Source organism: Lipotes vexillifer, unplaced genomic scaffold, assembly GCF_000442215.2.
Source record: "Lipotes vexillifer unplaced genomic scaffold, Lipotes_vexillifer_v1.1 scaffold130, whole genome shotgun sequence".
NCBI lineage: Eukaryota > Metazoa > Chordata > Mammalia > Artiodactyla > Lipotidae > Lipotes > Lipotes vexillifer.
In genome coordinates, this window is record NW_006793860.1 from 520403 (window position 1) to 534301 (window position 13899).

Below are 13899 nucleotides of genomic sequence, written 5' to 3' on the forward strand. Positions count from 1 at the left end.
AGGCGCCTTTACAAACAATACCTCATTTTACCTTCAGCACATCCCTCTACTGGCCCTGCTTACTGAACAAGGAAACAGGAGCTCGGAGAAGCTAAGCAGCTTGGAGGTCACACAGCGAGGCTAGCAGCGGCAAGCTCAGGTTCCAGCCCAGGTCTGAGCACTAGGCTTGGCCCCCGGAACACGACACATCCACCTTCTGGGCCCCTGAGGCTGCAAGGGAACAGATTCTGTGTCTGTATATCTGTATGAGGCCTCAGGGATGGGGAAGACACTGTTCAGGGACCTAATCTTTGTCCTAAAACCTCATCTTCCCCAACCCCCGCCCCCCGCCAAGGACAAGCTCAATAAAGGTGGACTCTGATTTGCACAGGTAACCAACCTGGTGCTGGAGTCGGTGTAAACATTTTACTACCACTAGGGGGCGATGGCGATGCTGAATGCCACCGTTACCTCTTGGGAGGAAAGCACCAGCCGCCAGCAGCTGGAGTGGGGGTGTCCCAGGTCTAGTGGGGCGTCCAACGGGGCTGCCCCAGCCCCGCACTCTCTGTGTAACATTAGGCTTCAGTTTCCCTTCTATAAAATGAGGATAAAGCCATCTTAGACCTACATCACAAGAGGTCAGAGATGGCAAAGCTGCCTGGAGAAGTTAAAAGAGATATTACCCTGAATAAATCATCAACAATTCAATAAGACCAAACTTCCATAGAATAAATTTCATTAATATATAACTTATCCAAAATAAACATGGGTGGAGTAGAGATTAAATGTGATTGACCATGACTGATATTAGGTGAAGCTGGACTCAGCTCCAGGAGGATAGGACAGGGCTTTGCCCACTGCATCCCTGGGCAGCGCAGGATGACAAGAAGTGGACATGTGACAAAAACACCCCCTTGCCTCTTCCCAGGCCCCCGACGCCCTTCCTTATTTCCCTTTGTTCTCTCAGAGTCCAGATCAGCCACCTGTCTGTCGCCAGCAGCCAGGTAGAGTTGGTGGAAGACAAGTCCACCAATGTCTCCATTCAGAATGAGCCTGTGATCTTCAAGGGGACCCTGGGGTGCCTGGAGATAAGCATTCCCATTCAGCTGACATGCCTCTCCCTGGCCCTCTCTGGGCTGAGGGCGGAGAGAGGGTCTTGGGCCGTGGCCTCCTTGCAGGTTGAGGGTTGATCAGCCATGTGTCCTGCTCCCTCTGGGGAGGCAGGGAGGCTGGACTCCAGGAATCGGCCACAGCGGAGAGGGAAGGCTAGGCAGACTGAGGATTCTGAGGCTGCCAAAGACGGTCCAGCCTAGGAAGTTTGCTGGCTGGGGGAGCCCAAAGCTAGCCTAGCTCCTGGCTGGCCTGGGCAGCACATGGGCTCTGCCTGGAGGCCAAAGCTGCCCTGATGTGGTGTCAGGGGTCTCTGCAGCCTGTGATTCTGGCAGTGTGTGGACCAATGCCCCTGAATGCTATCTATCTTTCCACAGGCTGCTCCTGCATCTCCAAGGGGAGTGCAAGTAAGTATGCTGCCTCTGTGGCCCCCATTTCTACTTGTGCCCCTTCCTGTTAGCATGAGCCCCAGGAGTATGGAAGGGTGGTGTGTCCACTGCCCCTCCGAGGGTCAACCCTAGACCATGCCTGTGGCAGCCAAACCTGGGGGATCAGTCTTTTCAGTGGGGGCATTACCTACCTCTCCCCATCAACGCCCCCTTAAAGGCTGGAAAAAAATAATCGCTAACAGTTACTGAGAACTTGCTATGAGCCAAGCACTTTTCCAAGCCATTTGCATGGATTAGTTAATTACATCCTCACAACCCAACCCTGGAAGGTAGATTGTGTTATTAACCCCGTTCTTACATATGGGCAAACTGAGGCACAGAGAGCTTAGGAAGGAAAGAAAAACTCATATCTGCTGGCATCCCAGGCATCACACAAGTTCGCAGCTACAATTCCTAGCCGAGCTAAGTAACTGGCTGAGGACACACAGCTCGCCACTAGGGGGTGGGGGCAGGATTTGAACCCAGCAGCCCCCCTGACTCTGGAACCTGAGATCCTGAGTACTATACTCAGATCTTTGTCTTGGCCAACCCTCTGTCAAATTGCTGTGAGCAGCCCTGATTCAGGCCCCTCTCTGCCCGTGGAGCAGATGGACACGTGTGAATCTGGATTCAGGCATATCCATATGTGTGAGTGTAACAGGTATGAACATCACAGGCAATGGGGCCTCCCGAGGGACTCTGGGCTGGTTAACACTCAGGTCTGAGGCTCCTTCTGAGGCTCAGTGTTCTTAGCTGTGAAATGGGGTTATAGCTGGGTTATAGGAGGATTCCAAGGCTGGCAGAGCCCTGAGCAGTGCCTGGCACACAGTAGGCGCTCAATGGATGCACAGGACTGGAGCACCGCAGCACTTGCTCCCTTCAGGCCCAGGTGGACCAAGCAGCTGTTCACAGACTTCATCTCCTTCACCCTGAAGCTGGTCCTAAGAGGACAGGTGAGTGGGGCTCGCCTACCCCTCTGGCCCAACCACTCGTTGTGGGGAGCAGTCCAGGGTTATGCCCCGAGGTTGGGTGGTCCTTCCCCCACTGCCCTTCCCTGAGAAACAGCCACCACTTCCCAGTGTGGTCAGCCCCCTGTGCCTGTTCCCAGCACTGCCACCCCCACGTGGCCCTGCCCCTCTTCTGGTCTCCTTTCCAGCCTGGTGAGCCGCCTGCCCTGTACGCCCCAGATCTGCGAAGAGATCTGCATCATCTCCAGCATCATAGCCAACTTAGTCCAGACAAGGGCTGGTGAGTGTGCTTTGGTCTGCATGCCTTGGAAGGCAGTGGTGGGAACCAGGAGGCCACCTTTGGTCACTGTGAACCTTGGGACAGTCATTGCCCCTATCTGGGTCTCACAGCCCCTGTGTGGCTCTACCGTTTGGTGATTAGTTATGGTCAGGCTATGGCAAGTCACTTCCCCTCAGGGCTGCAGCCTATCAGGCTGTGACCTTGGGCAAGTCACGTAACCTCTCTGAACCTCAGTTTTCTCATCTGCAAGATGGGGGTGATAATAGCAACTACCCCATACGGCAGTCGTGAGAATTGAGTGGAAAAAAATGTATATAAAATGTTTAAGATGGTACCCGGCCCAGTTGGTCCCTATTATTACTACTGCTGTTACTAGCCTGGTACCCCCAGCATGAGCATACTGTCAAGTACTTCTCAAGCAGCAGTAAACACCGGGTGAAAGCTAAGAGGAAGAAAGTGGTTTGGAGATCTAAGACTCCCTGAGTCTCTTCCCTCCCTTCCCATACAGCCTTAGGCTAAGGGGGAACTCCCACAAGGCTGTGCAGTGAAGAAAAAACTACTCAGGACTCAATTTTCTCATCTGTCTAATGGGGACATCACCAGGCCTTTGAGAGGGACCCAGGACAAGAGGTGAAGGTGATCTGAGAGGTAGGAAGCACTGTCCTGTCCCAGTCCTAACACGAATACAAGCCAATGTTTGCAGAACGTGCTACCGACCAAATACTTGACTTAGATTAACTGTGGAATGCTCACAATCACCCAGCAAGGAAGGTAGTGCTAACACCCCATTTTATGGATGGAGAAACTGAAATTTAGGGAGTCGAGGGGAACCCCCCAACCCCCAAGCTGGGAAGCAGAATTTGAGCCTGGGCCATCTAAAAATTCCAAGTCCCTGTTACTACGTCATAACTGCTCCCACTGTGGTTGGCCAGCAGAGGGGGAGGTGGCCAGGCTGAGGGATGCGCCCAGCTCTTTGGACCCTGGCACGTAGTAGGTACTCAGTGAACAGAGGCAATAAAGGACAGTGAAACCCACTGGGTAGACCCTCTGGGCTCCTGTGGGGGCCTTAGGAGGGGAGACCCCTGGTGGCACCAGGTCCGGGGCAGTGTGGACTGGCAGTGGAGGGGTGGAGGAGGGGGTGGGGTGAGCATAATTGCATCTTCCTGCGCGCTAGATCCTTCCCCCGACCCCACTCCCATCACTGCCCAAACCTGGAACGGGAACCTTGCTTGTCTCTCTGGGAACACCACGCCAGGGGCTGTGCCATCAGAGTGCATGTAGGCAAAGCTAATGCGAGGGTGAGGCCAGCCTCCCTGGACAGGCCCAAGCAGCTGCCAGAACACAGACACGGCCAGGGGGCCTCACCAAGGGCACGGCTCTTGATGCAGTACTGCTACACTCCCCCGCCACCCTCCAGCCCTCGGGCTGGTTCTGCACCAGGAGTTGGAAACTACCTCCCGAGGGCCAAGTTCATCCTGCTGTCTGCTTTTATAAATAAAGTTTTATTGGCTCATGGCCACGCCCACTCATGTAGATGCTCCTGCCCGTGACTGCTTTTGCCCTGCAGTAGCAAAGTGGAGTCGGTGCACAGAGACTGCACGGCTCGCAAAGCCTAAGGTATTTACTATGTGGCCCTTTACAGATAAAGTTTGCCGACTCCTGGTCTGGCCTGTTGAACTCCATGACGCAGACCAGAGCTGGCGGTGGGGGCGATCTCCAGGTTTCTCTTGGGAGAAGATTAGGAGGAAAATCAGAGTAGCTTATGTTACTGGGTGCTCACCCACTTTTACCAGATTGTTCCATTAAATACATAGCTCTGAGGTGGATGCTCTGATTGGAGACGAGGACACCGAGGGTGCTGGGGGTGAGGCTCGGTCCCTGCCCACAGATCACCCAGCAGTAGAAGGCTGGGATTACAGCCCACATCTCCGACTCAGAGTCCCACACTCTGAACCACTCTTCTAGAAGGGCTCCTGCAGGGCAGGGCCACCCAGACAGACAGAAGTTGAGAAGAGAGAGGATGACAAAGTGCACCCTGTGCACCCCAGGACCCATTTTACAGATGGGAGCCCTGAGGCTGGAGGCTGGGGGCACCTGTGAGTGTTGGGCAGGGCCAGGAGGAGCAGGTGACTCAGGCCAGGCGCCCCATCCTGAGGGTCCACCCTGATCTCTCCTTCCCCACAGCCAACATCCCCTCGGATGGAGACTGTCATCAAAACCACCCACCTAGGGTCCCATCACGAGGTGGGAGTGGTGGGAGGGCAGACTCCACGCCCTCTCCAGCATTTGTAGACTTTTTAAGTATGGTCATTCTGACCGGTGTGAGGTGGTACCTCACTGCAGTTTTGATTTGCATTTCTCTAATAATTAGCGATGTTGAGCACATTTCCATGTGTCTATGGGCCATCTGTTTGTCTTCTTTGGAGAAATGTCTGTTTAGGTCTTTGCGGCTCAGAATCTTAAGCTTGCCCTTGACTTCCTCTTCTCATCATCCCCATTATTGAGTCCCTATTATGTCCTCAGTATTTCTGGAGCCTGTCCACTTTTCTCTGTTTCCATCTCCACCTGGGCCAGGCTACCATTATCAGTTGTGGGGACCCATCTACAGCCTCCTGCATCCTGACATCTCCTGAATCTGTTCCCCACAGTAGCCTCCAGAAGCAAAGCTGATTGTTCACTTGTCTGCTTAAAACTCATCAAGAATAAAAGTCTTAGGATAAAAGCAAAATTCTCTGACATGGGCTCCAGGGTCATGTATTTTCTGGCCCCTGTTTACCTCTCAATCTAGTTGTTTTGGACTCAGCATAAGCATTCAGTTTAAGGGATGGTGTCTTTCGTCAGCTTTGGAAATTTCTCAGCCACTCTTTCTCCAATTATTGTCTCTCCTCTATTTTTTCTATTCTTAACGTCTTGAATTTCCACTAGATGTATGTTGGGCCTTCTCATTCCATTCTATGTCTCTTAGTTGCTCTGTCATAGTTTCCATCTCTTTCTATCTCTATGCTAAATTCTGAATCGTTTCTTCAATTATCTCTTTCAATTCACTCATTCTTTTTATAGCTGTGTCTAATCCGTTTACTCATTCACTGAGTTTTTCATTTTAAAATTAATAATTTTCATTTCTAGAAATTCTATTAAGTTCGTTTTTTAAAATTGAAGTATAATTGACCTTCAACACTATGTTAGTTCCAGGTGCACAACATAGCGATTCAGTATTTCTATAAATTACAGAATGATCACCATGATAAGTCTAAGTACCATCTATCACCTGAGTTATTACAATATTATTGACTATATTCCCATGCTGTACATTTCATTCCTGTGACTCATTTATTTTATTTATTTTTTTAAAATTTATTTATTTATTTATTTTTGGCTGCATTAAGTCTTTGTTGCTGAGCGCAGGCTTTCTCTAGTTGTGTTGAGCGGGGGTTACACTTCGTTGTGGTTCACGGGCTTCTCATTGCAGTGGCTTCTCTTGTTTCAGACCATGGGCTCTAGGCACATGAGCTTCAGTAGTTGTGGACCGCGGGCTCAGTAGTTGTAGCCCACAGGCTTAGTTGCTCCGCAGCATGTGGGATCCTCCCAGACCAGGGCTTGAACCCGTGTCCCTTGCATTGGCAGGCAGATTCTTAACCACTGTGCCACCAGGGAAGTCCCTATTTATTTTATAGCTGGAAGTTTGTACCTCAGTCTCCCTCACCTATTTCATTCATCCCTCCAGCTCCCTGCCCACCTGTTTGTTCTGGGTATCTACAAGTCTGTTTCTGTTTTGTTATGTTTGTTCATCTGTTTTGTTTTTTAGATTCCACGTATAAGTGAAATCATACGGTATTCACTTTTCTCTGTCTGACTTATTTCACTTAGCACAGTACCCTCTGGGTCCATCCATGTTGTTGCACATGGCAAGATTTCATTATTTTTCATGGCTGAGTAATATTTGTTATACCACATCTTCTTTATCCATTCAACTATTGATGGACACTTAGGTTGCTTCCATATCTTGACTTTTGCAAATAATGCTGCAGTGCACATGGGGGTGCATATCTTTTTGGATCAGTGCTTTTGTTTTCTTTGGAAAGATACCCAGAGGTGGGACTGCTGGATCATATGGTAGTTCTATTTTTAATTTTTGAGGAACCTCCATACTCTCTTCCATAGTGGCTGCATGAATACGCATTCCCACCAACAGTGCACAAGGGTTCCCTTTTCTCCACATCTTCTTGACTTTATTTTCAAGTTTTCCTTTTCAAATCTATCTTTTGTTTTTTCCCCCTGGAGTCCTATGCTTTCATTATGGTGCTATTTCTTTAATTATTGAAAAATTAGCTCCTTTGTAGTTTCTTCCATGTTCTATTATGTCAGAGCCTTGGGGTGCTTATCCTCTTGTTGGTTGTGTTTGCTAGCTCTCTCGTGGTTTTCTTGTGTGGCTTGTAATATTTATTTTCTTAGAAGCTCAGCTTTAGTGGAATTTGGTTTTTCTGTGGACAGACTCTGCTCCCTGAATCACCCACATTTCCTTAGAGAATAATTTTGCACTTATTACTGCCAGGGACCCCAAAGGTTACATCATTCTTTCCTTCCTGGCTTTGTAGGTCCATTTCTCAGTTCAGGAAGTCCTGCACCATGCTGGCAGTATAAATACATACATAATTCAGAGCTGCACATCTGAATTATGCTGAACCCGAGCTGCAGGCTCGGGTTCTCAAGTTATACCCTCCCAGACCCACCTTGGCGTTTCTTGTGGCTTCCTTTGGTGGGTGAAGTCACTTGGTCTCCTTTTCACTGAGAGGAAGTATTTCCATCCCCCCTCCTCTCACTTCTCTCCCTCTGACAGTGTTAAAACCCCATTTTAGTGTGGTCTGAACCCACATCCAGTGCCTGTCTCTCTGGGCCACGTTACTTATGGTTTTAGCTCTCATTTCCCTCTTCATCTTTAGTATCTGGGATTGTCCCTTTCCTTTGTCTGAGCTCAGCTGTGTATTAAATAAAACATTTTGTTGCAAGGTACCTATTGGTTCAATTTTTTGATGGGGAGAGGTCTCCCTGAGCCCAGCCCAACAGTCTGCAAATCGGAGGTCCTGCCCTCCTGCCCAGGCCGCCTCGGGCCGTACTTCCCAGCCCCTGGCTGCCTGTGCATTGACCATGTTCCCCACCCACCACAGGGCTTTTGCACATGCTGTGCCCCCCTGCCCAGAGGCGTCCCCTCTTCCTTGCCCCATCTGATTACTCCTCGTCCTCAGAGAGGGCCTCCCCATTCCCTAACTAGGTGAGATTTGCTCTCCAGGGCTCTCAAACCACAGCCCGGTGCATCCATCCTTTAAGACGCTCCTCAGGTGCCATTTTACATTTAGTTCTGGGATTATCTGATAAACATTGAGCCTCCTGAAGGTAGAGACCAGGTCTATTGAGCTCTGCACTGTCCCGCATATCCTCACCCAGGGCTGAAGCATAGTCAGCATTTCATGAATATTGTTACACAAAAGCAATGGCAGCTTCTTTTGGAGGGTGACCATGCGCAGGTCCTTCCGCAAGCTCTTTATGTTGATTCTCTCATTTAATCCTTGCAACAACCCTCAGAGGTACGTACTATTATTATCCCCATTTTACAGATGAAGAAAGTGAGGCACAGAAGGCCTTTCCACACACTAAGAGGTGGGCAAGGCAAGGGATTACTTCACTATCACACAGGTGAGAAAACCAAGGGCCAGAGAGGGCAAGAATGATGCCCAGGTCACTGGCAAATTAGTGATGGGGTGGCCTGGGCCCCAGCCACTGCCCTAGCTGCTTCCTTTTTTTCTCAGCCCTGGGAACCCCGAGTCAGCTTTGTCCCTTGTGTCTCCAGAGGCAGTGGCCACAGCTGTTCTGATAGGCCCCCATGCTAGCCATGGGACCCCCTCTGTGTCTCCCACTGCTTTCCCATAGCTTCCCCGCCAACCAGGCCCAGGTGACTGTCTACAGCCTCAATATGTCCAAGCTCTACTGTCAGAACAAGGGTATCATGGTTCTTCAGTGATGGTGTAACTCCCCTCCCTAGCCCAGACAGGCAACTTTTTGTGGCCTACACTTTTTTTTTTTTTTTTTTTGGCTGGGAAGTCTCAGGTCTTTGGGGCTTTTGTTTCTTCTGGAAAAATGAGATTATGGGCTTAAGTAATGTCAAAATCTCACTCAGCTATAAGGATCTAAGAGCTTCTGTATTTCTTGGCTACCTTGAAGTGGCTGAACAAGCCAGAGAGAAAGAAAGAGAGCCTCCTGGCAGCTGAAATGAAGCAGGCCTGTAGCTAAACATTAATCCCAATATCTGAATGTTGACTGAGGCTGAGGCTCAGAGGTGGAGCACAAGGATATTTTGCGGCCTCCCTTTTTTTTTTTTTTTTTTTTGGCTGCACCAGCAGCATGTGGGATCTTAGTTCCCCGACCCGGGATTGAACCCACACCCCCTGCATTGGAAGCACGGATTCTTAAGCACTGGACCACCAGGGAAGTTCCTGAGGCTTACACTTGAAGAGGTGAAGTGGGTACAGACAGAGGAAGGCAGGGAGATGGGGAGGCCGGTAGTTGGCAACCCCTCCGCAGATGGACCTCTGAAACCTCCAAGTTCTCACTGCTTCTGCTGTGATTGGTTGTTTCTGAAACATGGCTGTCCTCCTGATCATCAAAATCACACGATACAAGTTATGAATGGGGTACACATGGGAGTTTTGACAGTTTTAGTAATATCTTATTTCTTAACCTGGGTGGTGGGACGTGGGTGTTTGTAACATAGGTCCCCAAACCACTGTCCATCTCCATTAGGGCCACATGACTTTCCAAACCCAGAATTTTGTGTATTTTAGAAGGTAGTACAGGTACATGCACACTAGATATATTGCAGGACACCCGCATGGGATCTGGGGTGGCACCCCACAATCAAGTCCACTGACATTTCTCTGCATATGAATTTTCACATAAAGCAAGGTAAGTACTATAAACAGCCTTCCATCCAAATGGCCAGGTTTGCTGACAAACTTAAGAAAAAAACTTGTAGTCTTCAGAGCGTGTTTGATTTTGTCATTGTAGGTGAGGAATTGATGATCAGTACTACTCCTAATGCCCCTCTGCATGTCTTCAATATTTCTTCATACATGAAAACGGCAGACAAAAGTAATGTAGGCACAGAGTGGAAAACAGAGAAAAGTATAAAGAAAAAAAACCACCGCGGTCATTCACAACCATGGCACATTTGTTGTAACTTAAGAGATTAATGTTGGTATATTGCTATTAACCAAACTCCAGACTTTGTTTGAATTTCACCAGTTTTTCCACTGATAGACTTTTTCTGTCCCAGGATCCAATCCAGGTTAGCACATTGCATTTAGGTTGTTTTTTTTTAATCTTTTAAAATTTTGTATTATTTACTTTTTTTTAAATCTAGGAATCTGAAAAGTTTAGAGTACTCTTAACACCCAGCTGTAAACTCCACCTCCCAGAATATCCCATTTCATTTCGCCTCCCCTGACTTTTTCTCAGAGTCCCCTGTTGTTTCTGGCTCCTGAGGACTTCCCTTCTTGCTTTTGAGTCTGACTGTGGACATACATGCTTTTTAGGAATCTATTAACCAAGACTTCTATGTGCTGGAGTGCTTCCAGAGGCAGTTTGAACTGGCTCTTAAGGGGCAGGGAGAGAGCCAAGCGCAGGTGTCCTGCCTGGGGAACAGCAGTGACAGGACCAGGGGGAGGAAGGAAGCCCAGCGTGGCTGAGGGAAGGGTGGTTTGGGGGTAAAGGAGTTGCAGATCAGGCCAGGAGTTAGGTTGAGATCATGTCAAGGAGACTTAAAGGCCAGAAGGAAGCAGTAGAACCTCCAGAAGGCTTTGGGGTGGGGTGTGGGAGGAGATGCCTTGGTTGGCGCTGGTGCGGGATGGCTGGATTGGGGAGGCATCAAACTGAGCCTCTGCTAAAATGGTAGAGAGCGGCGTGGCTCTCAAGGGTCAGCTGGACCCACCCCTTCACTGTACAAAGGGAGTTCCACAGGCTGAGAACTAGAAGGACATTTGTTGAAGGTCACATGTCACATTCATATCAGAGGCAACAGTTTCTGTGGCCCCAGCATTTTTATGTATGGATGGATGTATTTTCAACAATATCTGTTGAGTTCTTACTCTGAGCAAGGCCCATATGGTTCATGACTTTGTGAAGCTTATAGTCTAGGGGACGTAGGCAGAGATAGATGATATCTAGCCAAACAAAAGACTATATAACCACTAATTGTGCCTGGAGCTATGAAGCAAAAAGGGGTGGGTAGTTGGGTGCTTATACAACTCATAGCCCCAAATCAAGAGGCTATTTGAAAGTTATCTAGTGCTATGGGTCTCAAACTTTGGCCTGTATCAGAATCACCTGCAGGGGTTGTTAAAACAGATTCCTGGGCTCACTCTCAGTTTCTGGTTTGGTGAGCCTGGGGTAGGGCCTGAGAGTCTGCATTTCTAACAAGCTCTCTCCCAGGTGGTAAAGCTAATGATCCTGGTTGAGGATACATACTTGGTCTCTGGAATGTAAAAATGCAGCTAGATCCAACTGCCAGCAGATGAAGTGTCACCTTGTTTTGCTGATGGTTTCATTCGGGAGGTGGAGTAAGTGAGCCCTGCAGGAAAGTCCTGGTGCTGGTTCAAACCAGGAAGAAGCTGTTGGGAATGTAGATGAGTGAGAACCCAGGAGAGGACATGCCACATAATCCCCAAGCGGCAGGTCCTGGGGAACTCCCTTTTGTTTGTAGAATATCAATGCTAGGCTGACACCAAGAGTCCCCAGGGTCCACCTCTCCTCACACCTCTCCCATCGCTCAGCATAGAGAGTTGAGGGTCCTGGCCTTGGGGGTTGCTCTCTGCTCTGAGGAGGGCCCCTGCTCGCAGGGAACCTGGTTTCTCTCCCCAGGATACCACCTGTGGGCTGCAGTCTGCAGGCCTGCGAGCCTTGTAGTTGCCCAGCCTCAAGACCATCGGGGATCTTGGACAGGGGATCTTAAGCAAAAGGTCCTGGAGCGACACCTCGCCGGTTAATGCCGCACAGGGCGGGGGTGGGGCGGGGAGAAGGAGGCTACCATTCGTAGCGTGATTGACATCAGGTGGAGTCATCAGTTACCGGGGAAACGAGCAGCTGGGGCGTGTCCCTCACGGACCCTCAGGTTAAGGACCATCAGGAGGGCAGTTGGTTCCCTTTAATAAACTAGCAGGTGGAGCCACTCTGGCCTAAGGATTAAAACAAGCACTAGCTGGGCGGGGCGGGGCAGGGGGCAAATGCGTTAACCTGCGTGGGGTGGAGGTGAAGCGGGATCTGGTCGAGCACGGGATGTACAAAGAACAAGAGAACTTCTCGAGTGGCCTGACAACACACCATCACTACCATCCAGGCCTCCTGCTCCAGGAAGGAGAACTTAAGCCTCTTGGATTCCCAGTATGTCTGCAGAGAGGGGGTGAGTGGTTGACTCAGCAGATCCCTCCCTTGTCCCTCTGACGTCAGGCACAGGATATTGGTGGGGAAATATGGCTCCTTCCCTCCAGGACTTAGGACCTGACTTCTGGGGGAGAAGACTCCTACCTAGAGTCTCAGTTCAGAGGAAGAGGCACCATGAAGGATGGAGGGAGGGCATAGCCAGAGGAAGGGCCTGCCCGAGCAAAGGCCTGGTGGCTGGGATGGCAAATCTCATGGGAGAGCTCAAAAGGGCTCTCTGTGGAGGGCCCTAAATATAGACGGAAGCACTTGAGATAATTCCTAGTTTCTTTTCTGGGGGATTGGGAGCACAGTGGAGGGCCAAATTCTCATCTTTTTGACTTCAGGATTAAACTGACTTTTTCCACATTGACCAAGGTAGGTGGTCTTGGGTGCACCTGGAGAAATAAGCGCCATAGCGGGACTTCCCAGGCGGGCCAGTGGTCAAAGCTCCACACTTCCACTGTAGGGGGGCAAGGGTTCTCGGGGAACTAAGCTCTCGCATTCCTCGAGGTGCGCCGAAGAAAAAGTCCCGTGTACCTCATGTCTTAAAGAAAGCGGACACAGAGTCCTAAAGGAAATCAGGCAACGGGACCAGATGATCCCTCCCTTATCTTGTGACCCTTCTGCCTGTGTGTCTGTTGGGACGACGCTGAGATTGCAGAAATGGAACGCTGGTGGTGTGGATTAAGGGGGTGGGGAGGGCAGGAGAGCACTGGCCAGCTGGCCGCTCGCCGGGCCTTGTTTCCTTGGATGGGATGCAGTCACAGCCCACCCCAGGGCCTAGGGGGCCCTCACAGAGGTCTGGTTTCTGGTAGAAGAGGAGGAGGATGGAGCCTCTAAAAAGCAAATCAGACTTTAACATGGAAGAGTAACCCCTTAGGAGCACCAGCCAGACCACCTTCTGAGGCTCCAGGCGTGTCTTCTTCCCACTCAGGCTAGAATACGGGAGGCTCCTCTCTGCCATCTCAGTCTCGGGAGGTACCAGGCTCCAGGGAGGGTGTGTGAAGAAAATCCCTTGCTGCCACATTGGCCAAATGGAAGGGGGAAAAGCATAGGAAGACACTGGCATGTGCAGAGTCCCTAGGAGGAACCATGAGAGAGTCAAGAAACTTAAAGGAGGCCGGAGTAGCACGGAGAGCAAAGAGGAGAGGGAGAGAGAGGAAGGAGGTCAGGGCCCACATCATGAAGGTGCAGAGGGGGCCTGGCCTTTCTTTTGACGGGCAGGAGAGGCGGCCGGGAGGCAAGGTCTGGGGTGGAGCTTCGCAGAGGACACCTCTTCAGGTTTTGAGGGGAAGGCACCATCTTCTGAGCCCGGTTCCTTCCTCCTTGGTCCCCTCTAAATGCTCTCTTGGGCCCGTTTCTCTTCCTCCCTCAGGGTCCAAAGAAAGGGTCTGACCCACTAAGCTGACCAGGAGTGCTCCTGGGGGCTGGAAGGCAGGGCCGCTGCCACAAAGAGTCAGAGTGGTTTCATCAGTCCCCGAGTCCTGAGTCCAACGTGGAAATTCCAGGCCTTGGGATGTAAGCCTCCAGGATAGTGACACCAGTTGGGAGACTCACTCCACTCAAGAGAGCACCCCCAAAAGGGTTGGGAAGCCCAGGCCCCCAACTTGATGCCCCAAGGACAGTATCAGGATGACCTGGCAGCCCCGGGCAGCTCCTTCCCCAA

The 13899-nt window shown here is 50.4% G+C and overlaps 1 protein-coding gene across 1 annotated transcript in view; it reads left to right on the forward strand.

The window, feature by feature from the left end:
* Positions 1-424: 424 nt before the first annotated feature.
* NLRC5 (NLR family CARD domain containing 5) overlaps positions 425-13899 on the forward strand; it is a 100822-nt gene continuing 87347 nt past the window's right edge. The window contains exons 1-5 of the mRNA XM_007466822.1: positions 425-486; positions 947-1057; positions 2407-2470; positions 2626-2765; positions 8691-8769. Of these exons, the coding sequence (XP_007466884.1) occupies positions 425-486; positions 947-1057; positions 2407-2470; positions 2626-2765; positions 8691-8769 (456 nt within the window). The remainder of the gene's footprint in view (positions 487-946; positions 1058-2406; positions 2471-2625; positions 2766-8690; positions 8770-13899) is intronic.